The sequence below is a fragment of the Taudactylus pleione genome, unplaced genomic scaffold, assembly GCF_031769625.1.
Source record: "Taudactylus pleione unplaced genomic scaffold, aTauple2 ptg000407l, whole genome shotgun sequence".
Lineage (NCBI taxonomy): Eukaryota > Metazoa > Chordata > Amphibia > Anura > Myobatrachidae > Taudactylus > Taudactylus pleione.
In genome coordinates, this window is record NW_028284809.1 from 3,897,958 (window position 1) to 3,925,082 (window position 27,125).

Sequence of the window (27,125 nt, forward strand, 5' to 3'; positions counted from 1 at the left end):
CATGGCTGTGTGGGAGTATTTTCTTTTGCATTTCAATGGTGTGCATTTTTGGCATTCATCCCCCCAAACTAACGTCTGCTTGCCTCTTTACATCGATGCCGGCGGTTCGTCTGCTTTGGAGCTCTTCTTGGGGACTCGTGGTGTTTTCCACATGGCCTCAGGAGTGGGTGCAAATAGGGCACACAAAGAACTTGCTCCTGCTGGAATTGTTACCCATTTTGGTGGCTTTGGAGCAAGGCTTCTCCATTGTCTTTTGGTGCGACAACCTAGGCATAGTACAGTCTTCGTTCCCGGTTTTGTGCCTTCTGGCTTGGTTGGTGCTTGGTTGTTTGCAAATTCATTTGGTTTTCTCGGCTCGCCATGTGCCCGGTGTCGAGCACTCAATAGCAGATGCAATCTCTAGGTAGGATTGGGCTCGGTTTCGCGACTTGGCACTGTCAGCTGCCATTGTCGGTGATGTTTGTCCATCTTATTGTTGGCAGATTATTGAGCCGGCATGGAGGGTCTCGCACGTCGGTCCGTGGCCCCACGGACTTTGAGGAATTACGAGGCTTCATGGCTCCAATGGGAAGGTTTCTTGCAACAGCAGAGCTCTTCAGGTAAATCTCAGTACTCCAAGTTGTTAGCCTTCGTTTGGAGCATGTTCGCTGCCGGGAAGTCTCGGGCTTATGTCGCCCAGAAGCTTGCCGGCATATCTTTCTTTTGTAAATTGGTGGGGCGTCGTGATATCACTAATGGCTTTTTTAATTCAAAAGGCTCTTAGGGGTTGGGCGGGTGCAGTCCCTGCGACGGACGATTGTCGCTGTCCTTTTGGCCCCTAATTGCTTTTACAGTTGATTGTGAGTTTAGAATTTGTGTGTTCATCTTCGTGTGAAATTGCCTTGTTCAGCATTGCTTATGCGATGGCCTATCATGGGGCTTTTCGCATCAGCGAATTAGTTGCAGCATCGCGTTTTTCCCCTCCCCCGTTGGCGCATGCACATGTCCTCGTTCAGGATACCATGTTGTGTAGGATTCAGCGTTCAAAGACTGACCAGTTGGGCAGAGGACTCTGGGTTTCCTTAAAGCCCTGTGGGGATACTAGACTCTGGGCCTGATTCAGAGCCGGATGCTCTGACCAGAGCGCTCGCTCTGAATCAGGGCTCTCCTACCTAAACTTGGAGCGGCCTCTTGGCCGCTCGCATAGCTGTGGGTGACCACCCACAGCATATGCGAGCTGCCAAAAAGATGGCCGCGATGGTCAAGACATCGCGACCATCGGGCTAGCGACGAGACCCTGCGGTAGGGTCTCGGTGACCGCAAGCCCTGAAGTGATTTTGGCTCTATCAGAGCCAAAATCACTCCCACTGACATCACTAGTGATGTCAGTGGGGCCGAACCCAGATGGTAGGCGTTCCCTTGGGAACGCCTCCGTCTGGCAGCCACGCCCCCGGCACGCCCACCAAAGGGGGCGTGCTGTCACTCAACATCGACAGCACGCCCCCTTTGGTGCAAGACCCGGAGCGACGGCTTCCCCGTCGCTAGCCGGGTCTCGCGCATGCGCTCGACGGAGCAGCCTCCGTCATGCGCATGCGCACTAGGGCACCATCGACCCGCTTGCGAGCGCTCAGCGCTCGCGAGCGGGTCTGAATCAGGCCCTCTGTCCGGTACATTTGGCCAAGTCATACATGGGCTGCCGCCCTTCGCTGCCTGGTGCATGGTTGATGCACACCTTTGACTAAATTTCAGTTCAGGTCGGTCTTTCAACGCAGCATACGTCACCTTGGTCTGTCGACATCCGGTTTCGGCACCCATTATTTTAGAATTGGTGCCACGACATTTGCTGCTTCTTCTGGTCTGTCGGTTCAGGAAATCAAGACTTTGGGAAGGTGGAAGTCCGATGCCTACAGGAGATACATTCGACTGGAGAATTGTTTTATTTGTGTAACATTGATTGTATTGATGTTTTGACTTGGGAGCTATGGCCACTCGTCACTGTGTCAGTGGGGGTCTCAAGGGATTTCGCCCTGTTTTTTGCCCTGCTATGGGCAAAATAAAATAAAAAAAAGAGAAATAAATAAATAAAAGAAAAACACTTGATAATAACAATACAGAAATATAATGAAATTAGAAAAGATCCTGCAGGTTTTTGTCAGGTTTTTACCTCGGGTCAAGTCTTCCTTCCCCCCTCTTTTCACCCCCCTCATTATAGCAGTTAAGAAATGTCACTTTAAATCACATATTCTTTATATTTGCAGGTGGTTTCCTGGATGATAGGCCTATATGGTTGTTTGGGCTTCTCAATCACGATTTGCCTCTGACGAGTCTGTTGTTTTCTCGATGGGATAGGGTCAGGTGGTTTGGTTTTAGAGGAATGTTATGGGAGAAGTTCTTACCTCGACTCCGCAGTGCGGTGGAACAATTTGGCGCCCCCCTTGTCTTAGTAGTGCATCTTGGGGGTAATGATTTATGTCAAAGGACATCTTTAGATTTGCGTCACTCAATTGTGAGTGACCTTCAGGAAGTCGTGCGGCTCTGGCCGGAATGTGTTGTGGTTTGGTCCTCTATTGTAGCTCGTTTGTCCTGGCGTTGTAGGTCGAGCAGGGCTGTCCTTGATCGTTCCAGGAAGAAGGTAAATAGGTGGGTAGCTAGACAGGTGTCGGAAATGGGTGGGTTGGTGGTGCGTCACCCTTTAATCAGAGTACAGGATGCCCACCTTTTCAGCAGAGACGGGGTTCACCTAACTGAGGAGGGGATATTTTTGTGGCTTGAGGGAATTTTTTCAGTGTTAGCGCCGGTTTAGAGCCGTATTCAGTTAGAGCGGATCCACAATACTTTTCCGCCTCCCAGACTTTTTGCCTACATCGCGTCTTTTGTAGGCGGAAAAGTATCGCGGCCGTGCCCATTTTACCCCGTATTCAATATGGAAGTATGCGCAAACGGGACCCGGTGAAACTTGAACAGGCGGAAATTCCTGACAGATTTGGGGAAATCAGCCTGACACCCCCCAAAAGATGCTCTGACATGGGGGTTCACTGTGGTACCCCCCAATTTGGCTTGCTGAAGGTATTTGGTGTTTTTCAACGGGCTCAATAGCTGCTAAATAGCGTTTTTCTATATGTGGTGCAGAATAGTATTCAGGAGTATTTTTGCAGAAAATAAGTTATCCCAGCAAATTTGGGGTACTTGAAAATGGGGGTCAGCATATTCAAAAGTTGCTAAAGTTAAGTTGAAAAAAATTGTGAAAAATCCACCTGCCGCAAGCCCCTGCAATCAAAAAAACACTTGGGGCAGAATTGGGGACCCTCCCAGAGTCAAGTTCGCTAGTTTTAAACTTTGTCCCCCAACATTTTTTTTTTAACCCCCCCAAATTCAAAGTAATTTTTTGGGTGTTCTTAAGTGTTTTTTTTTTTTTATTTTGACACAGTTTACCTTTGGGGGACTGTCTGAAGGCTGCACGGGGGTTCCTGCAACGTTGCACCCCAAAACCCCAATTCTGCACTTTTTTCTGCCTCCCATTCATAGACAAAACTTTTTTGCCTATTACATTGCATTGCAGAAAGTCTTCCAAATTAAATACGGAGTAAAATCAAAACAGGCGAAAATTATGTCATCGGTGAAAAGTTTTCGCCAAAAACACATGAAAACAGCTTTTCGCTTCAAATTTAATACGGCCCTTAGTTAGATGGTGGCAGGCTTGGTTCTTGGGGAGAACCTTGCGTGGCAGGAAAGAATGGCAACTTGGCGGCCAGCTTGCTGCAGTATAGGAGGTGCACTCCCCTTCAATGCACTGGTTAGGCTGATATCACCCTACTGGGGTCAGCGGCGCCTCTCATCCGAGTGGGCCTGAATAGTGCATTGGTGTAGGTGTCGGATACCTCCCCACTTGCTTAGAAAGGGATAGTTGGCCCTTGCAAGTTGTAGTTTCACATTTGCCTTTGACAATGGGATATATGGCCCTCGCAACTTGTGACATCATTGCCTAAGTCAAGTGGTTGCAATATGCCACCGTTCTTCTGTTATAATAAATAAAGCTGACCATTTATTTTGAACGGCACATTCAGTCTCATGTCTTTATTTAGTGAAGTGTATAGTGTTAAGATTATTAGTTATGGTTCATCTGTCCTACGACGATAGAGAGTTTAAGGATTTTATTAGAATATCATACAAATAATTTTCATGTTTCCTGTTTCTCACCTAGGACACATGTTATCAGCCTGTGGCCTCTTTCCCATCAGGCCAATGCCGGTGAAGATAAAGTTGGCGATGGGCACTGACCAACCATGGATGACGCTGGAGGTGAAAACGTTCATTCTGAAGTTAGACACTTTAACCCCATCTCTGCTGCTGCCGGAAAATGGCAACAGGATAGGTTCCCAGATTTATTCCTGCTCAGTGGACGGTTCTGTGCCCACAGGTAGGAGCAGAGATGAACCGACGACTAATTGTGTTACCTGATAATATTTTACTCACCATATTGCAGTTTTAGGGGTATATTTACTAATGTTCCGTTTTGAGTGATTTCACATTCAATTTGCATTCGGTTTTGCTTTTGGGAGATTTACTTAAGGCAAAATCGAATGTCAAATCGAACATAAAACCGAATCCCACTCAAACCCCTGATTTACTAATATTCAATTTGAAATCGAACACCAAATTGAACATAAAGGGGGTCATTCAGACCCACTCACGAGCGGCAGTACGCTCGCAAGTGGGTCGATGTTCCCCACTGCGCATGCGCATGACGGAGGGAGCTCTGTCGTGCGCATGCGCGAGACCCGGCGAGCGACGGGCTTTCCATCGCTCGGGGTCTCGCACCAAAGGGGGCGTGCTGTCGATATTGATTGACAGCACGTCCCCTTTGGTGGGCGTGCCGGGGGCGTGCCTGCCAGACGGAGGCGTTCCCATGGGAACGCCTACCGTCTGAAGCCGGCCCCACTGACATCACTAGTGATGTCAGTGGGAGTGATTTTGGCTCTGATAGAGCCAAAATCACTCCTGGCCTTGCGGCTGGGAAACCCGACCGCAGGGTTTCCCTCGCAAGTCCGATGGTCGCGATGGTTTTGCATGCTCGTATATGCTGTGGGTGGTGACCCACAGCTATACGAGCGTCCAGGAGGACGCTCCATTTTAATGGAGGAGGGCCCAGATTCAGAGCGAGCGCTCTGGTCAGAGCATCCGGCTCTGAATCAGGGCCAAAATCCCTAAAATAATAGCCCTGCTTCATGCTGTTGATTTTAGCATGAGCAGGTGCGAGTTACACAGAAGCATGCACAGATCATTGAGATCCATGCATGCTTCTGTGTGTAAAAATGTGGAAAAGTGTTAAAATGTAAAAATAATAACAAAAAAGTGGTTCCCCTTCACCAGGGCACCCCAGGCCTGAGCTGATAGTCCGGGACTATCCCCAGCACCCTTGGACGGTGGGTACAGGGTTGATTGTGTATAAAAATAGAATAAATAACATTGTCTTTTACAGGAGAACTAGAAGTCCCAGCAAGCCTTCCCCACATGCTGGTACTTGGAGCACCACACGTATCAGAATGTGGGGCATTAATGGCCCGCTGGTACCTCTAGTTCACCTGCAAAAAAATATTACAGTAAAGACAAGACTCGCATACCGTGACAGTACAACTTTATTAAACTCACACATTCTCACCTACAATCCCTTGTACACGTCCTCCCCACCATGCAGGCATCCACCGTCTTCACAAAACAGTACCGTCCTCAAGTATGGCGCTTCCAGAATGACAGCTCGGCCACGGCATTTCACTTAGTAATGCATGGGCTGAGCGTTCATTGGCTGAGAGAGGCAAGCCTCCTCCTCTCTCAACCAATGAACGGTTCCCACCATTGATTTCAATTACTAATAAAGTTGTACTGTCACAGAGTGTGAGTCTTGTCATTATTGTAATATTTATTTTGCATGTGAACTTGAGGTACCAGCGGGCTATTGATGCACCGTATTCTGGTACTTGTGGTTTTCCAAGTATCAGCATGTGAGGGAGGCTTGCTGGGACCTCTAGTTCTCCGTAATAAACAATGTTGTTTAATTTATTTTTATACACAATCAACCCGGCACTCACTGACTGAGGTGCCAGAGATAACCATGGGCTATCAGCCCAGCCCTGGGGTGCCCTGGAGAGGGGGAACGCCTTTATTGGGGTGTCCCCAGGGATCCCAGCCTGGGCTGAATAGCAGTCAGATATAATGCTTTGGCCAGAGCTCCCAGTGAAAGGGTACTCTGACTGTGGCATTACACCTCCTCTAGAAAGAGTCCAGTGCTGGATTTGGAAAATACGGGGAGCCCTACTCAATTTGTCCCCCATAATTTCAAAACCAGGACCGGCTCGCTGAGCCTGGTGCTGGTTGTAGAAAATATGGGGGAACTCTACGTCTTCTGTCCCCCATATTTTCACAACCAGGACCGGCTCAGAAAAGCCCAGTGCTGGTTGTGTATTTTGGGGGGATCCCACTTCGTTTTGGGGGGATTTTACACATTTTATAGGTTTTCCCACACAGAGAGATGTACGGATCTCACTGATCTGTGCATGCATCTGTGTAATTCACACCTGCTCTTGATATAATTCCAGCATGAACCAGGTCTATTATTTGGGGATTTTAAGTTCGATTTTGTGTTCAATTGGTGTTTGATTTAGTGTTCGATTTGCACATGGCCATTCAAAATAGAACAAGAAATCACTATTTAAAATCAAACCACATCGAATTCTATTTAGAAAAGGCTTCCAACATCGAATTTCATTAAATGTGGGATTTGACACGGATTTCTACATTCGATTTGATTCTATTTCAGGTGTGCTAAATCGAACATAAAATTGAATGCAATATCGAACTTTGATAATATACCCCATAATTACACTTTTGTCCAGGAATGATGATGTTCGTCCATGTAAGATGACGTTTTGCCTCTTTCTGAGTTCCGTTTTTTTGGAGGGAAAAATCCGAACTCAACGTGCAAACTCGAACCTATCCGAGCCTCCACATCCCTAATTTGAATTGAACGTTGGGAGGTGTGACAACAACGTACCCCATAAGTTCATACCCTACAGCCCTTTTGGTGGTTAGTGTATAATACAGACCCTTTTACTGATTATTAGTGTATACAAACCTTTATTATGGCTAATATGCAATACAGAGCCCTTTCCTGGTGTCTAGTTTGGTTTGTGGCTTGTGTACAAAACATACCCTTCCCTGATGGCTAGTGTTTCATACAGACCCCTATATTGGCTGCTAGTCTACATTACTTGTCCCATTCCTTACAGCTTAAATACAATACTGACGCCCCTTCTGGTGGCTAGTGCCCAATACTGCTCCATTTCCTGGTGGCTAGTGTTCACAACATGGGCAGGGCAGGGTGCCGGCTTCCATGCTGGTGGTAATCTCAAGATGACATTTACCAAAACTCGGCATTGTCACCGTTAGTGGACCTTATGAATATTAATGATCTGTACTCGTTAATGGGCTCACGCCTGTCTCTAATGCTTCATGCCCAATCTCTTTTCTTATATCAGAGTAGGTTGTGTAGGGTCCAGCAAGTTTACGCTATGAACATGTCATGCAGGGGGGGCATCGCCGTGTATTGGTTATTTGCTACTGCATGTGCGCAAATATCCCTAATGACTCTTACGGCGCATGCGTTACACTGTGTATTGGAAATGTATCGGGCGTTCCTGTGACTGGGAGTTGGAAAATCAGACGTATGGAGATGGGCTGTGTTATGGGCGTGTTATGGGCGTCACTGAACTGGTGACGCACACAGGTGCTTCATCGCGCACATTTGAGGCCGTAGTCTGATCGGTAATCTGCACCCGGCATGGGGCTGGTGTAAGTCTCAATGGTTGGACAGAGGCAGTAAGTGGGAATGTGGCCTATACAGGAGCACAGAGAGGGTGTCCCAGCCCCTGCACAGTCAGCCGCACAGATGTGCACCAGGGGAAAGGCTGATACCAGCATTAGCATAAGGTCGCAGGCGCGTCTACAGCACAAGCGGACGCAGCGGCATGTGACTCTGAGTCTGGCCAAGTAGGACTAATAAGAAAGGTGTGAAGGTAAGTGGAGGATCTTACTGTAATTGCATGAGTATAAAAGGCATGGTGGATCCAATGGCAACTCAAACAGGGACACTACAGAGGTAGAATAAAGGGAGAAATATGGTTAAATGGAGAAAAGGATAAAAAGGGAAAAGTCCAAAGAACCAAAGAGCACAGTCAGGATAGACTCCCTCTCTCTCCCTTTCCCCCCCTCCCCCTCTCTCTCCCTTTCCCCCCCTCCCCTTCTCTCTCCCTTTCCCCCCTCTCCCCCCCTCCCCCTCTCTCCCCCTATCCCTCTCTCTCCTCCTCCCCCCCCTCCCTCTCTCTCCGTCTCCCCCTATCCCTCTCTCTCCCTACCCTTCTCTCCCTTTCCCTCTCCACCTCCCTCTCTCCCCTCTCTCTCTCTCTCCCCCTATCCCGCTCTCTCCTCCTCCCCCCCTCCCTCTCTCTCCGTCTCCCCCCCTCCCTTTCTCTCCGTCTCTCCCTATCCTTCTCTCTCCCTTTCCCTCTCCCCCCCTCCCCCTCCCTCTCTCCCCTCTCCCTCCCCCTCTCTCTCCTCCCCCCCTCTCTCTCCCCCCTCCCTCTCTCTCCGTCTCTCCCTATCCCTCTCTCTCCACTCCCTCTCTCCTCCTCCTTCTCTCTCTCCCCCCTCCCTCTCTCTCCCTATCCCTGTCTCTCCCCCTCTCCCCTCCCCCCCTCTCCTCCTCCCTCTCTCTCTCCCCCCCTCACTCTCCCTATCCCTCTCTCTCTCCTCCCCCCCTCCCTCTCTCTCCCCCCTCCCTCTCTCTCCGTCTCTCCCTATCCTTCTCTCTCCCTATCCCTCTCTCTCCACCCCCCTCTCTCCTCCTCCTTCTCTCTCTCCCCCCCTCCCTCTCCCTATCCCTGTCTCTCCCCCTCTCCCCTCCCCCCCCCTCTCCTCCTCCCTCTCTCTCTCCCCCCCTCACTCTCTCTCCCTATCCCTCTCTCTCCCTATCCCTCTCTCCTCTCTCTGTTTGTGTCTCTCTCTATAAAACCTTGCATGTATTTAGTAGTTTGTGAAGCACAGGACCAGAGTTGATTTGGTGCCATTAATAGAACAGGATGTTACTAATTTCATGCTTACACATAAAGCAACTTTCACATCCCCAAACGTGACCCTAATTTCACTATGATTCATCAAAAAGCCATAAGGGACTGAGTTTTTTTTCTGTGTTAACCATTGTTAAATAAAAAGTGTTTTGCCGGGAAGACAAACCTTGGGAGCTGCAGTACCTCCCCTTTTCTCCATTTCTAATATGACCTTGCCGCATCGTAGACCATTTTCAGGTAACAGAGAAAGGCAGATTTGCTTTATCACTGCACATGGTTATACCAGGAAAGAAAAGATAGAGTAAAGCCCCCCCCCCATACATCAGTAACCAATTGGGGCGTTTTGCAGATGATTGTGCAAAACAAATCGGCAATGTACTGTATGGGGCTCACAGATTGCAGATTCCAACCAAAACAGTGATTGGAATTGGTGAATCAGGGTTGTCCAACATGTTGGATCTCACAGACCAATTGGGGCTGTAGATTGTTAGTACAATCAGCCGATTTGCAGACCGTTACTAGTGCAATAATGAGCCTTTCACAATTGGCAGATCTGTCTTTCCTGAAAATGATCTGCAAATCACCGAAGCATATGTGTAATGTATAGGAGCTGATTGGTGGATTGGGGAATCTTTACATTGGGGGAAAAAAAATCATAGAATCTGTGAATGTTTTTTTTGTGATTGCTGATGTATGGGTCCCTAAACATGACAGAGGCTGGAAACAGATTTAACTGACTTGTAGGGGTAAATTTACTAAGAATTGAGTTTGGGTGAGTTTGGTTGTGTTTGGTTGTGTTTGCAAACTCATGCGAGTTTAGCCTTTTTTTTCAAACTCGCAAATTTACTAAGACCAAACAGGTGCGAGTTTGGAAGTGAGTTTTCTCTTCTTACTGTTCAAACTCATGCGAGTTTGCAAACTCAACTAAACTCACCATTGGCCAAACTAGGAAGTACTTTACATGGAAAAGATGAAACTCGCAAATTTACTAAGAATCGAGTTTACAATCTCGGGTGAGTTTGTAGCAAACTCACTGTTAAATTGAAGTTTTAAACACTCACCTCCTGAGCTGCGAGTTTGGCAGAAACATACACAGATCAGTGTGATTTGTTTATGTTTCTGGCTGAATACCTAATATATATTTGTTTATTTGTAAAAAAATAAGGGCCAGTCCTGGTTTTAATTATAGTGGGAAAAAATTTGCATAGGGGTACCCCTATAATTAAAACCAGCTCTGGACCCTTTCTAGCGGGGGGGCTGATGCCACAGCCAGGGGAGCCCATTCACCGGGCCCCCCAGCCGCAGCATCAGTCCTGACCGCTAGTCAGCCCAGGCCAGGGATCCCGGGGGATTTGGAGACCCCTCCAATAAAGGGGTCCCCCTTTCCAGGGCACCCCTGGCCTAGGCTGATAGCCCGGGGCTATCCTCGCCACCCCTGGGCGGTGGGTGGCAGGTTGGTAGTGTAGGTGTAGTGTGAAAAATTTTAAAAAACAACATTGTCTTTACAGTAGAACTGCAGGTCCCAGCAAGCCTCCCCCGCATGCTGGTATTTGGAGAGCCACAAGTACCAGCATGCGGGGCATTAAGGGGCCACTGGGACCTGTAGTTCACCTGTAACTAAATGTGTAAAAAAATACATGACACACACCGTGAATATAAAGCTTTATTACATACATACACACATTTAAGGTATCTTAAACTCACTTTCAGCTAAACTCACTTCTTAGTAAATATGCAAGTTTTAAAAGGGAAAACTCTCCCGAGTTTTGGTGAAGCAAAGTGAGTTTAAACACAACCAAACACAACCAAACTCGATTCTTAGTAAATTTACCCCGTAGACTCTTCCAGGCTTGCGGTGCCCAGGAGACATATGTGGAGAGACTGGTCTGTTTATTGCACTCAGGGCCAGATTCAGACCCACTCGCAAAGCTGCAAACGCACGCTATGACCGATAATCGCACATTTGCGCATGCGTTTATGCAGTAAAATACGCATGCGCGAGTTACACACTGCGCTCGGGAATTGTGCGCTCGTAGTACACAGACTGGATGCTACTTTGAGTGACAGATATCGCCGTTTGTGGGTGGTAACAGGGGAAGGTGCTTGTGAACAGGGGAGTGGTGGTGCGAACGCAGGCGTGTCTGAGCGTCTAAACAGCGTTGAATGGGTGTGCATAATTAGCAAAGAAGCGTAATTGTACACGTCACTTGGTTATATTTCAGCCCGCAGTGATCGCAGTGCTTGCGGTGAGGTAGGGTCTACCTCAAGGGCTGCGTGCAGCTCAGATGGCTCTCGATGTAACCGATTAATCAAACACAACGTGTGCTAAGAGAGAAAGGTGGGCATCTTTATACTGCCGTGCGTTCATAATGCCGTCGCTTTCTAAGGCATAGAGGGCGTCCTTACACCAGACAGTGCGATGGCGGAATTTGCATACCCGGCCCCTATTAGCTGCGTGAGAGCGCAGCTTAGCGACCGGGTCTGAATGAGCTCCTCAGGACCCATTGACAGGCTTCTGATAGTGGGTCTGAGGTGATACATGCTGTGTGCCTCAGATCTGTACGAATTATTGGGCAACGTCTCTAGAAAATGTTTAAAGGTAGTTTCACAGGAAAAGTAACAGTGCCTGGATTCCGGGAACATATGAATAAGCTCTGACAGGGATCTAGTTAGCAGTCGGAATCCTGGCGCCTGAATACTGGCCATCGGCATCCCGACGGTAAGTATTAGGGTTAGGGGGAGAGTTAGGCTTAGGGCTAGGTACTGGGGGGGGGAATCGGTATGAAATACCGCCGGATGCATGGAAGACCCGCAGTGAAGATCCCGACAGGTAAGTATTTTAAGTATTCACTAACCTAACCCCCCCCTAACCCTTCCTCAGGGGTGCCTAACCCTAACCTTCCCCCCCAAGTGCCTAACCCCCCTGTAAGTGCCTAAACCTAACCCCCCCCTTCCCCGCAGCCTAAACCTAAGTCTCCCAGGGAGGTGCCTATCCCTAACCTCCCCCCCGGGGGTGCCTAACTCTACCACCCCTTACCCTAGCCTAACCCTAGCCCTCCCGGGGGGTGCCTAACCCTAAGTCCCCTCCGGGAGCCCCTAACCTAACCCTCCCCCCCTCCTCCGCAGCCTTCGATCAGTATACCGGGTGTCGGGCTCCCGCCGTAGGTAAAATGACAGGCGTCGGGATTTCAACGTCTGTCATTAGACCCCTGCCGGGATTAGACAGTCGGGATGCCGACGGTCGGCATTTCGACCTTCGGCATCCCGACTGCATACCCTAGGGGGAGTGTTAGGGTTAAGCTGCGGGGGAGAGGGTTAGGGCTAGGCTGCGGGGGAGATAGCATTAGGCTGCAGGGGGGGGTTAGGGTACTCACCTAGTTGTGTCGGGATTCTGACTGTCGGGATGCTGCTGTCAGTGTTGTGACCGGGATGCTGTACCCAACCCGCATATGGTGACCATACCCTATCTACATTGCAAAACAAAACAGTGTATTAAGTTTAAGGTTCTACCTAAATTGTGAGCTGTAGGTGCAGGACCATAAACGGCAGCCCCGCAGCCTACATTTGGTATTAGCAATGCTCTGATTGGCCACGAGAAGAAGACATTCGTTATAGAGCTGGCCCAGTTTTAGAATTTATTTAGAAAGTCAGGGAGTCCTTATGCAAATGCATCAGTAGATGTGAATAAGGACCATATACCCATATACTGGATACTAGATTCAGATTACAGTTGGAGTTAGACATAATCTGGGATATATGTGATACAAGAGTGAGCGAGTCCATCTACCGGAGGACATAACGTTGCTTAGCAGTAGAATGTGACTTATAGGGAGCGAATCGATACATCGGGATCTGCACATATCCGCCATACAACATTACTAGTTTTCCTCAGCGATGTTGAAGGCAGCGATGGGACGTTCCGGAGCGGCTCATCGCGGCCATCTCATTTCATTGAATCACCCCCCACAGTGTCAAAAACCTTTTTCAAATTCCAAGAACATTCTGCCAGTCACCAGTCCGAGTTCCATGCCGTGCTGATCTTCATTACGGATATTAGTTGGGTGGCTGTGCCTGGAGCGAGCACATCCGCCAGTGCCTTGGATAAGTGAGATAATAAAGAGGAAGGTTTGTAGTTTGAAATGACACTTTTGTCACCAGGGAACCCTCTAGCAGCCCTCAGTGCCACATTGGTTGTTTAGTTTGAGCAAACAGAGCTCCGTGGAAGTCTTCCCTTCATATACTGGAATGAACAGAAATGTACACTATGGGGCATATCCAATTAGCCCCGTAGTCGGCCTGACGACGGCACTTATTGGTGGGGTTTTTTCGGGACCTGATGTGTCCCGAAAAATAATCCACGCTAAATGCCGTTTTTTCGCCCCAAAAAAGGCGAGAACACATAGGGCCGCGAGCTTATCACAGCTCCTATGTGTTAACGGGCGAACTATCCTATTATCTCGGCCGAATGAATAGGATAGGGAGTAAAAAAATATTGTGTGAAAATTGGGGATTACCGGCGAAAAATCCCCGTTTTTCGCCGATCGCAGGGAACAATTAGCGCCCGAACAGTGTTCGGGGCTAAGTGGATATGCCCCTATATGCTCTATGTAGAAGTGATAATTATACACTGTACAGGTCACCCGATGATCACAACGTATCTCTAAAAAATACTAAAAGTAATGAACTATGACATATATACAGTAGGAGTGAGTCACATGGGCACACCATTGTCGTGCCTATGATGATGGTTGCAGGGTGTGCAGTGCACATGGGCCACACACTGATAGTCTTACGTCTTTTGCCGCGGTTGCGTCTGCAGATTTATGCTAAAGCAGCTACAAAGCTCTTCCCTGGTGTATATCCGTGAGTCCAAGCGTGCAAGTAGTGAGAAGCCCCACTGCCAGTGTCCGTAAATGCTGAGATCCCGCTTATCCAATATAATAACTTGGTACTAAGCTCAGACAGTAACCCCTTGTGCCGGAGGCTCCTCGCTTTGATAGTCAGCAGATTTCATGTACTTGTTGAGAATCCCTGGGAGAAGTCTATGGGCCTGATTCAGACCCACTTGCGAGCGGCTGTCCGCTCGCAAGTGGGTCGATGGTCTGCACTGAGCATGCGCACGACGGAGGGAGCTCCGTCGTGCGCATGCGCCAGACACGACGAGCGAAGGACTTTCCTTCGCTCGTTGTGTCCGATCAAAGGGGGCGTGCTGTCAATGTTGATTGACAGCACGCCCCCTTTGGTGGGCGTGCCGGGGGCGTGCCTCCCTGACGGGGGCGTTCCCACGGGAACGCCTCCCGTCAGAAGCCGGCCCACTGACATCACTAGTGATGTCAGTGGGAGTGATTTTGGCTCTGATAGAGCCAAAATCACTCCGGAGCTTGCGGTTGAAAACCTCAACCGCAGGCTCCGGCTCGCAATTTCGATGGTCGCGATGGTCACGACCATCGCGGCCATCAAAATGCACGCTCGTATAGCCTGTGGGTGGTGACCCACAGCTATACGAGCGTCCAGGAGGACGCTCCATGAAAATGGAGCCCGGCCCTCATGCAGAGCGTGCGCTCTGCTCAGAGCGTACGGCTCTGAATGAGGGCCTATAAGCTGTATGAAATCTGCTGCATCCATCTGACTGTTAAAGCGAGGAGCCTTCAGCACAAGTGGTTACTGTGTGAGCTTAATAACAACAGGAGAGCACACAATGGTCTGGTTTCTAAGTAGGACCAAGGACCTGATTCAGATCCACTCGCTAAATGCGTTCACTCGCCCGATGCGTATGCAAATTCGGCAAGGCAGGCGATCGCAAGGCATTAGCACGCCCACTATGTCTTGGCGAGCGATCGCTTTGTGTATGCAGATGCCGACCAGCCAGTCTTCAGACGCCCACTTGCGCACGTCATCTCCAGGAAGTGTATGCAACCATCGGTACATCAGGTACCATCGGATGCATACTCAGCACTTGTGGTTGACCGTACCCTACCGCAAGCACTGCAAGTGCTTCAATGTAAAATTCAACCAAGTGACGTGTACTATGACGCTGCCTCTTAACTATGCACGCCTCTGAAACAGCGTTAAGACGCTCAGGCACGCCTGCGTTCAGACCTCCACTCCCCCGTTTTTAATGGCCAGCCCCTGTTGCCAAACGGCATCTCCTGTCACTCATTCAGCCGGGCTGTCTATGCGCAGTGAGCGAACGCTTCCCGATCGTTCGCGCATGCTCACTGCGATGCGTACGCATGCGTACAATGCAAACATCGGCAGCCTGCTTGCGAACGCTTCTTAGCGAGCGGGTCTGAATCAGGCCCCAAGTCCAAATGTGGATGCATCTCAAAATCATCAGTAGACTACAGACAAGCTGCGAAAAGCAATCGCAGACTGCACATGCAGTGCACTATAGCGATGGCCATCGGTGGTGTTACCATTGATGGTGATATAGCAAGTGGCCATCGATGGTTACCAACTATGTAATCTATAATCGGAGCAGGGTGTGCGGGGAACACGGGCCCCTGGGTCAAGGGTGGCCCCCCACCGCACACCCTGCACCCATAGTATTACATACCTCTCTGGAGTCCCACGTCGGCGCGGGGGTCCGGCGCTGTAAAACGACTGGAAAATGGCCGCGGCAGCCATTTTCCCGTCGTTTGCGCATGCGCAGTACAGGGAAAATGGCCACTGCGGCCATTTTCCCGGTGACCTGTGCAGACACTAGACTCTGGGCACACTCTAGTGCCCAGAGTCTATAACTCCGACGCTGGCGGCGCACAGCTCAGTGCGCTGCCGGCCGCCGGGCAGAGAGGAGGTGGCCTGTGTCGGAGACTGCACACGGGCCCCCTCCTCTCTAGAAACACCCCTGCCTGTGGGCCAATCAGAACCTGGGGGCGAGTCTTCGCAAGTGCGAAAACTAAAAAAAAAAAAAAAACATTCAGTTATGCTGTACCACAGATGGAGGGAAACCATCTGGTTCTCCCCCATTAATGGTAAAAACATTCAACATCGGCCAAAAACCATTGATGATTATGAATCATCGATGGTCGATGGCCATCCCTACTGCACTATGAATACACACATTGACGGGGGATACGAGAGCGGATGGCTTCTGTCCATGCATGGCCGAATCTCTCTCCGTGAAATGGGCGTTACTGGGTGGCGACTGGGTGTAGGGGCACCTGGTTCTGACATGTATCGTGCACCCAGGCTGGGTGTAATTGCCGATACTAATGATGAGGGCGGCAGGTGGAAAAACAGTCTGTGGTTAGACCATATGCATGAAGCCTTATGGATACTAGGATTAGCATATGGTAGTCGATCTGGCTGCCACAGCTGCGAGCACATTGCATCTGACACAGAATTTGGCCCTATATTAGATACAGTTTCTCTATTGTTGTTTTATTATAATTTCTATTCAGATTACTAATGACCGTCCAGAATATTTGCTGCATTTGCAGAGTTATGATCGCATGCGCAAACTAACCACTACGATCGGGACAGCGACCCATGGCAGAGTGAGTGACAGGAAGTGCCGTTTGTTGGAGGTGACAGGAGGGTGGACGGGGAAATGCAGGCGTGCCAGTGCATTTCAATGGCATTGCAGGGGCATGCATTAATTATACACTGTTATACCATACGCAGCCTGAGGCCTCATAGTGTGCGCTGAAGTAAGCAATTCCTGAGGTCTGACCAGGGGCAGATTGGGATGGAAAACCAGCCCAGGAAATTTATGGAAGCAGCCCTAATGGGGGGCGGGGTCAGTTGAGGAGGTGGGGGTCCATTGAGGGGGCGGGAACAATGACTGTCAGGAGCTGATTGGCTGGGACTTATCTTTCTCTATTTTATATCTCTCCAAGGATTAGAGAGTAGACCCCTAAGACTTTAGACGCCACCATCAGTTGCACCATTGGAACTTTCACCAGCCCTATGGTAGGTGCAGATCATCCATCTAAGTATGGCCTCCAATGTGAGCAATTCAGCGTCTCTATAGCCAACCCCCTGTAACCAACTAGGAACACCCAACACATTTCTAATACACTTGACAATGCACAAGAAAAAACTAAAATACAATGGCCCGCACAGAAAAAAAAACACATTGAACCCCGACAGGAAAAAGACCCCCACAGTAAAAAAATGACACCCGACAGAAAAACAAACAAACAAACAAGCAACACATTAGCCTCCACAGAAAAGAATAAAACACATTGGCCTCCACATAAAAAAAAAACACAACCTTGACGAGAAAAAAATAAAATGCACACCGGCCCCCACAGAAAAAAAACAAATACATTGGCCCCTACAGGAAACAAATACATTGGCCCCCAGAGGTAAAAATACAAACACATTGTCCTCCACAAGAAAAACAATAGGGTGCGCAGTGTACGTCCCCACCGGAACTAGCACCTGGAGCCTCATCTGGCAAGCAGTGTGCCTAGAATGGCACCCTGCAGCATGAATCTAGCTTCAGACGGTCACACCGCTGCCCTTACAGCTCCCCGGAGCATCCTCAGGATGCTTCGGGCATTGATGTAATCAATGGCGATTGTGACCCCACCCCTGTATGACATCACACAGAGGGGGCGTGGCCTGCACCAGGCCCACGAATAATGTTATATATATCAAAATGAGAAAAGGTTCCCCACCAATGCACTAAACTAAGGTAGGATGATAGGATCTAATCCAGGGGTGAGTGATTGGAGGAATTCAAATTGGTCCTAGTCGGTTGGCAAATTAGTTGATTTGAATTGAGTGATATGAATTAGGCACAGAATCTGCTGTGTTTTTTAGGGTGCAGCCAAGGAAGATTGTCATTTCCAATGACACAGAGAGGATGACATCACATGTAGATTACAGGGTCATTTCTGGGGGAATGGTAAGGGGTATATCCAATTGGCCGCTTGGTTTTCCTCGGCAAGAACTTTACGAGCATCACAATCAATTTTCTATTACTGTGAGCATGGGAGCTCCCAATACTCACAGTATCCAATAGAAAAAAAAATCTGTTGTGACATTTTTTTTCGAGCAAAACTCCATGAGGAATTTAAAAAACAAAATGGGGAATAGCCTGTAACCCAATAAAATAACAAAAAAACATTGGGTAACAGTAATAATGTTCATTATTGTCCCAAAGAAAAATAAATTGTTCTTTAAAAATGCATGAAATAGATGATATGTGTTAATTTTTTTTAAAGCAAAAAAAATTATACAAAGCAAACTTTTTGTTTTATATCAAATTACAAAAAAATTGCACAAACAAAAAAATAAAAAAAAGGTGATTTGGGGTAATTTTAGGCCAATTAAAAAAAATTGTAAATGAAAATATAACACAATTATTTTCATTTAAATTATTGCTTTCATTTAGTTTTTTGTGCATAAATTAACAAAAAAGTTTTGGGGCTTGGTAATTTTAGCAACCAATAATGACATGTAATTATTAGAACAATTAGGCTAATTGAAAACTTACCATTGCCTAATTAGTCATTGGAGGGCATGTCCAAGGGGTTCTGAAGGGGTCCCCAACATTTTAAGCTTATAATAGGGATTTTTAATTTTTAGTTTTTAGACCTGCTCTAGGGCTGCGCAAATATAGGCCTATCATTCCTATAGAAATTACCTGGCAATTGAATATGAAAACCCTCGCGGCTGCGGGGAAAATTGTGAGCCGCAGGGTTTTTCAAAACTGCGCCTGAATTGGATATGCCCCTTAATGCCAGAAATAAAATATAGAGGCAAACACTTCCAAATAGGTTTTCTATCGCAGATTCACTAAAGGGATGTACTCCCCACCCCCTGTACAACATCCCACCTGCCACAGTCCACAGGCTATTTAAAATCACAAAATTTAGCCCCTCTGGTGTCATTCTGCGCATGCACCGCAGGGGGGTGCTGGGAGGGATCCGATTGGAGCAGGGACGTAACTAGGGTGGTGCGACCAGTGCCATGGCACAGGGCACCGCAGGGCAGGGGGCGCTGTTTGGGCCTGTCACTTTTCCTGTTTATTATCATTCTCACCTCCCCTATCTCTTCCCTGGCCCTTCCCCATGAGGCCATGGCCCTTTCTCAGGTGCACTATTATCTTATGTCCCAATTTAAAAAAGGGGGTGGGGCCAATGCTCTCTCTGGCACAGGGCACCAAAAAGTTTAGTTACGGCTCTGCATGGGAGCCCATCACCCTCACCAAGGTCCCTAATATTTCTAATACACACACACTGTGCCCGATTCACAGGGGAACGCAGATGCAGCAACCGCTGCGTCCATTGGTGGTTGCCCGTTTGCGACTTTATGCAGATGCCGCTACAAAGCCCCTTACCTGCTGTACATCCGTATGTGCAGCACTGAGACGCCCACTTTCAGAACCCATACTCGCTTTAATACCCTCCGCCATCGGTCCCAAAACTTGTACCAGCCCCATGGCAGGGGCAGATTTACCATCTGAATGTGACCTCCACAGGGAGCGATTCAACGGCTGTATACGCAAACACTTCAGCCCGTACGTCGGACCATCTCTGTGCCATACTTGCCTTCCCTCACGATTTGGCCGGGAGCCTCCCGAAAATCGGGTGCAGCTCCCGGCCCCCCGGAAAGGCAGGCAAGCCTCCCGGCAGCCACCGACCCCTCCTGCCCCCCCCCCTGCGATTGTATGAGAGTCCCCCGCAGCGGGGGGCCGGTGACGCGATTCATGCGTCATTTGAGCTCCGCCCCCTGCTGCACAATGCCGGAAATCTTGGCATTGTGTGGCGGGGATGGGGCCAAAATGACATGATCGCATGGCCACGCCCCCGATCCTCCCACAAATGCCGGCCACGCCCCCAATTTTGTCGATCTGGCTGCCCCCTCCTGGAAGGGGCATCCAGAATGTCGGCATCTATGCTCTGTGCCTCTGTTTAGCCACCTCCCAGTCGCTGCCCGGGCATGCCCAACATTTTTCCAAGCCATCCCTGATACCATACGTCTGAATAACAGCAGCGCCTTTGTGCGCACTCTCTGTGTAACGCATGCGCCGTAGGAGTTTTTAGGGATTTTCTGCGCGTCCGTAGTAGCAAAGAATCACTTAGCTCTGCATCACGTCCTTTACATCGATTTATCAAGGACTTACCATAATTGTGCCCAAGCTAATCTGTAGCCAGCAATGCAGGAACCTGTGCTGTGCTGAGTAAAATCACCTAAGATCACATGGCAGGGGTGCTGGCACCAGCCAGATGGAGTCCCAGCCTTCAAGTGTACATTATATACACAAATAGGACCTCATTCAGAGGCGCTCGCAAAATGCTGTGTTTAAAATTGTGTTTAAAAATGAGGGTTTGTCTTTACTTACTCCTTTACAGCCTGTTGTAATAATATCACATTGCTGAGCTCTTCCCTTCTGTTGCCCCGGATAACCAGATTGTGACAAGTGTTCCGCAGAGCGCAGCACGTTGCCACTGGGAGACATGGTGCCCGGCGCGGGTCTCTCAGGCTTAGGGGATGCAAATGCAGGATTTGAATTCATTTTAGATTTGAGATTGGCCTACAGTGAGGACTAGGCTTATACTCAGTACCTAATGTTAGGGCTGTATAAAGGTTATAGATAACTCTGCCCATTGGAGCAGATATACACAGTACAGTGAATATTGACCTTTTTTTTTTCCCTTCCGCCATATGTAGAAAACAACAACGTGGCGTTTGACCCCGGAAAGTATGTGAGAGTTTCCTGCAACGCCGCCAGAAACTGGACAAGCCTGTCGTGGTCTAGAGACGGACATGTCGTAGCTGTGGTGAGAAGAGGGAGGTGCCCACTGAACATTATAGTGGTGGGGAATGGGCCATCCCTCTCTGTCACCTCCGTCTTCCCACAGGATGCTGGGAATTATTCCTGCCCTGACAAAGGATGGAAGAACATGACCTGCAGCCAATCGGATCTCCAGGCCCAGGGCACTGCGACAGGTGAGGTTACTGGCTATTCACGCTGATATTCAGATTACTATCCCATTTCCACTTAGTATTATTTAAAATGCAAATCGTTATGCTGCAGTGTATACTGTTGGAGCCCTACAATATTGGCTTGGGGCCCAGCAATTTGGGCTACAATGCCTTGTGTTAGGGCTGGCCATTGATGGTTAGTAACCATTGATGATTTGCTGCTGATGGTGGCTGGGGCCCGATGGTTTACAATTTTTTTTGAAACATTGATAGATGTCAGTAAAGATGTGTAAACTTGTCATTAAAAAAAATATATTTCCAAGGGTTGTCAACCTTTGTTACACAGGGAGCTATAATTTAAAGGGCAAGACAAAGATGGCGGGTATGTTTTGGTGTGTTAACTTTCTGTGTACTCACAGGCTGGTGTGGGTCTAACGGCTGTGAAACATTGAGGCGAATTGTCCCATCATTTCCTGGGACAGACCCAAGTTTGAAGGATTCTTCCCTGACGATGTCCCCATGTTTAACATTGACCAACCGAATAATTAAATTCCTCTGACTGACCACATACAAAATATTACCATCCAGTCTCATACTCTGGGCTTCAGACGTTAATAGTTCTTAGGAAGACAAATGTAAAATGCAAAATCAAGAGTCTCTGGAAACTATCTGGAAATGTTGGCCGGTAAGCGCAGGGTTGGACTGGCCCACAGGGGTATAGGGGAAATCCCCGGTGGGCCCCACTGCCTGTGGGCCCACCCCCTCCTCTAGGTGTCAGGTTTCAGACCCCAAATTATAAATTGTTACACTATTAGACAGTCAGTTACCTGGTGGAGCAGGACCACTGAATAACAAGGGGGCTTGGTTAACTTCTATGGAATCTACACCAAGATTTGCCTAACGGTTAGCCAACCGTCTGTGGTGGCAGGCCACACCCCCCTTGGTGGATGACCACTCCCCTTAAGAATGGGCCCTTACCACTGATTAACCCGGTGGGCCCCTCATGCTCCAGTCCGACACTGGGCAAGCGTGATGGGACGGAGGGAAATGAATGGCTGCTATGGCTTCAGTAGATGGTTAATGGGGTGTATGCGGGATCTATGGGCAAATGTAATGGCCTGGGAGTTGCAAGCAACCACTGCAATAATTTAAAACGCAAAGCCAGCTTGGTTTTGCCTTTTAGATTATTGGCGTTTTAGATCTATCCGCTAAATTGCTAAAAACTTGCGGGTGCCTGCAACTCACAGGCCATTAAATTTACCCCTTGGCGGTGAATTCTACTAACAGCGAGGGGGGTGAGTTGCCAGTGCAATGGTGCGTAAATGCTGCCAGCAGCACATCATCTCGCCCCCCCCCCCCTCATGGCCCGATCTTGCTGAATTTTGTACGCATCCCTGTGGGGTTGCAAATAAAAGTCAGTGAGTCCAGAGCTACCATAAGTGCGCCATACTGCCACACTTACTTGCGGCGCCAAGATAATTGAATCGACCCCTTTAACGTTTTATTGCATGAAGATTGTGCTCCTCTAGTTTAATTGAAAGCATGCAATCTAGATCTGTCCTTTAGGAGATGCAAAGGGACATTCCGCAGAGGAGGATCAAGGTGATGTGATTCAAACCCATTGGGTCCAAGAGGGGTGTGGGCCGGTAAAAAGGGCAAGGGCTTGGCTGTGGGCCCGGCATGGGCATAAGCCAGTCAGAGCAGGAAAGACCTACAGAGCCTCGTTATTGAACATTAGAGATGCTCGTTCCGGCCACGCATCATTTTTCTAATACTGGTTAGATAAATCGGTGTAAACATTTTTTTGTTTACTCAAGTTTTCTGAATTTTTCACCAATTGGAAAAAAAAATAGATCTAAATTTCAGAAAATTAAACAGGTTCAACCACTTTCTTGTTAAAAAAACAAAAAACACACAATGATGACGACCCTCGAGCACCGTAGTGTTTGCTGATTGTAAATAATAAATCATTACATTATTTTTTCATCATTTCGAATTCTTTTCCAACTAGTGTTTAAAAAATCTAAAATATATTCAAAAACACTCATCTTTTACGCAAAACACCACCCCACAAAGCGAACCACAAAATGCAAACTGCACATGGCGAAGCAGAAAGCCAACAGCAGACCACCGATGGAAACTGCACATGGCGAAGCAGAAAGCCAACAGCAGACCACCGATGGAAGCTGCAAATGGTGAAGCAGAAAGCCAACAGCAGACGACCGATGGAAACTGCAAATGGTGAAGCAGAAAGCCAACAGCAGACCACCGATGGAAACTGCAAACGGCAGAGGGGAGCCGCTTGGTTCAAACCAAAAATTGGAAACCGAGCAATTGGCGATTGTGCCCAGAACATGTTCGCAGCCATCGAATTGATGAAATTTGATCACGTTTTGAACTGGCTTGAAACTATCGATCACGCAGTGACGTGAGGACAGAAATGAGATGGCAAGCGCCGAATGTTTCTGCAGTTACTCGTCTAACAGAAAACAAAGTATAAGGGCCAGATATTAATAACTGAGTTACACGCTTATCTGTAACACTACCGCCGACGAGGTGATTTGCAATTTTATCAGACAACTTGCACTTTTTTCCTCACAATTTTTATTTTTTTCCTGACAGGTTTACAGAAATTTCTGGAGGAGAAATACTGGATTATAGTGGTGACTGCGCTGGGCAGCGTACTGTTCTGCTTGTTCATTATGTGTATCTACATGTGCATGATGAGACGCAGTACGTGTTATATAAAATGTATTCACTCTGCAGTATTATGTATGTTCTGTATATTTTCCCTGCATTACTCTTTGTGCCCCCTGTATGCATAAATTACAGCACAGCTTAGGCAAGCACCAGCATGCTCTGCCAGTGCTACGCCAACTAGTGGTTCTATAGCTGTTGGGGAACTATAAATCTCAGCATGCTGCCAGAGTTATCAGTCCAACTGGTGGCTCTGCAGCTGCCGTAGAACTACAAGCACCAGCATGCCTGACTTAAAGAGCAAAAGAGCTGCTGGTTGTCTAAGCCCTCTATAAACAGTCGGGAAGCCCCAAATTTCCTGTCTCTCTAAGCACTACACATATCATAATACACCTGTACTGTAAGCAATATGGATGTCGGTGGGGACGCCCGTCGCATACATTGATATTGCTAATAATTGTTACATCGATGACTGTTATAAAACTGTCCTTAAAGTGCTGCTAACACACACAAAGGGGTCTATTTACTAAGCCTTGGATGGAGATAAAGGGCCTGATTCAGAGCTGGACGCTCTGACCAGAGCGCTCGCTCTGAATCAGGGCCCTCCTACCTAAACTTGGAGCGGCCTCCTGGCCGCTCGCATAGCTGTGGGTGACCACCCACAGCATATGCGAGCGGCCAAAAAGATGGTCAAGACCATCGCGACCATCGGGCTTGCGACGAGACCCTGCGGTAAGGTCTCGCTGCCGCAAGCCCTGGAGTGATTTTGGCTCTATCAGAGCCAAAATCGCTCCCAGTGGGGCCGGACCCATGGGAACGCCGCCGTCTGGCAGCCACGCCCACCAAAGGGGGCGTGCTGTCACTCACCATCGACAGCACGCCCCCTTTGGTGCGAGACCCCGAGCGACGGTTTCCCCGTCGCTCGCCGGGTCTCGCACATGCGCACGACGGAGCTCCCTCCAGTCATGCGCATGTGCACTTGTGCACCATCGACCCGCTTGCGAGCGCATCAGAATCAGGCCCAAAGTGTACGGAGATAAAGTACCAGCCAACCAGCTCCTAACTGGCATTTTTCAAACACAGCCTGTGACATGGCAGTTAGGAGCTGGTTGGTTGGTACTTTATCTCTGTTCACTTTATCTTCATCCAAGGCTTAGTAAATAGACCCAAAAAAACCGACAGTTAATTCAGAATTAAAAATCGTCTTGATATATTCATCAGTGCAATGTACTGTATATGGCAATTCCCCTACCCGGATGGAGCTAACTTTGACTGTATCCTGTGTATATGCCTCACTAAAGCCACTAAATGTCATTTATGACCATGAAAAAAAAACCATATAGGCCCTTATGCAATCGCCTACGAGTTGCAGGAACGGATGCCACTCTGGCGATTTAGCCCGTAGATTTAAAGCGGCAATAATTTAAAAGGTTGTATTTACCGGATAAATTATTGCTGCTTTAAATCTGCAGGCTAAAGGCCTGATTCAGCTTGGATCGCAGTTGCAAGGACGCACTCAACCGGTCGATTTTTGCGTCCTGCGTATGCATCGCAATTGCAATCAGAATTGCGTTTGCAGAGGCTACGCAGACCCAGAGCAGAGTGATTGACAGAAAGTACCATTTGTGGGTGGTGACAGGGAGGTGGTTGGGCGAACGCAGGCGTGTCAGTGCACTTCAACGCTATTGCAGGGGCGTGCATAGATTAGCCACTGCGTGGCCATAAGCGGCCATAGCATTGATATAGCGTGCGTGGCTGGTAGCAATTTCTGAGTAAGGTCAGGGCTTGTGCAAGTGTGGGTATGGGTCCGATGTTACTCGATGTTACCGATGGTTACGCTATGATCCCCTAGTATACTGATGTAAGGGGAAGTGTGCGTCCTTATGTCAGTCTGCGATCGCTATGCGAATGCAAACATTTATATAGCACCGCTGATATAAGCAACTGCGCTGCGTACGTATTATTATCATTTATTATCATTTATAAGCAGAATTGGGAACCGTAGTGAATTAGGCCTTAAATATCCAGTATTGCACCAGTTCCTGCAAGTCACAGACTAGTACATAAGGGCCATGGATTATAGCATGTCCCTCCCAGCTGTCCCGACTTCAGTGGTAAAAACGTGACACTTCTTTGTGCGCGTCATTGACAGAAGTGGGTGGAGCTTTGGCAAAAGTGGCCTTTTTTGGAGCAGACCAGAGGCGGGGCTTAGCTATTCTATCTCAGTTTTACCTGTATAAATGTTGGACGTTGTCCTGTAGGCTTCCCTAAAATGGTGTTAGTGACAGGAAGTCTGGTGTGCATGAGAAAAACAAATGCCCCATATGTTATTGAAAATTTATCTAATATATCTTCAGTTCTCAAATACATATTGGTGACTCTTTCATATAGAGAAACTTTTATTTAGGTCGTTTGTCCTTAAATATTTGCATTTCCTTTGTGAGATTATTATTATGCGTCATTGTCTCTATATGTATTTGTTCTTGACGTATATAATTCTGGTTTATATACCTCAAACTGTTTTACAGAAGGAAGATCCAAGGAACTGGTTAAAGCCAGGTAGGTGTAATGACACAGGGGGCAGTGCATGGCTACATAAATCTATACAGGAACAGCTGATAACAGGTTTATAGTACTCTAATAAAATCCATTATACCGTATTTATATTACACAGAGTCACTCAGATGATTCCTCGCCACTTTCTATTTCAGTTTCATCAAGGCCAACACTGCCAGGAATCTGTACGTGGATTCCCTCAACCAGGATCCAGGTGAGTGAGCGGAAATCGCTTATTCAAGCGCAAAATGTCAGAGCGCAGCACAAAATCCGTTGCGCCTAGAGTTCCGCCAAAGTTCTTGGGTTTGCAGAGCAAGATGGCTGCAATTTTCTAGAGTCCGAATGGGAGTAGCTGGACGGAGAGAGGCCGCTCATTGCTAAGTATGGCGTAGCCGCGGTACTAATGCGCTTAGTTTAGCGGAGCAGTGCAAAAAAAATATTTCATTTTGCGGGCTAAAGAATACTGGAATGAGTTGAAGGGGTAAAGAGGACGTATTCTTAGGGGCGTTCCTGCTTTTCTGAAAAGAACACAGCTGAGGGTGGGATGTACTAACACTGAAATGCGGTTCTGTAACTGCAAATCTACATGCCTACGGCGTTAATAAACTTTGTTATGCATGCGGTAAGAGGCGGGATGTATCGCATTCAGAATACCATGCTCGTTAGTTGATACATCCCGCCTCTACAATCCTCGCAGAGCAGCGCGTCACACATTGTCATTACCAGTAACAGGAACCGGAGTGCGCTGCTATAATTAAACAAAACTAGCTGGTGTCAACATAAAGCGCCAACTAATTAATTATCAGTGAGGAAACTGACTAATGTAACATTTACACAATATGGTGACACAACGGGAACTTCATTAACAATTTTAAAATAGTTTTAGTTTCC

At 48.0% G+C, this 27,125-nt stretch overlaps 1 protein-coding gene across 1 annotated transcript in view; it reads left to right on the forward strand.

Annotated features, from left to right (window-relative positions):
- The window catches only part of LOC148506384 (uncharacterized), a 75,142-nt gene that overhangs the window by 15,952 nt on the left and 32,065 nt on the right, over positions 1 to 27,125 (forward strand). Inside the window, exons 2-6 of the mRNA XM_088446852.1 lie at positions 4,181 to 4,396; positions 20,727 to 21,005; positions 23,604 to 23,714; positions 26,207 to 26,237; positions 26,390 to 26,448. Coding sequence (XP_088302978.1) covers positions 4,181 to 4,396; positions 20,727 to 21,005; positions 23,604 to 23,714; positions 26,207 to 26,237; positions 26,390 to 26,448 — 696 coding nt within the window. The remainder of the gene's footprint in view (positions 1 to 4,180; positions 4,397 to 20,726; positions 21,006 to 23,603; positions 23,715 to 26,206; positions 26,238 to 26,389; positions 26,449 to 27,125) is intronic.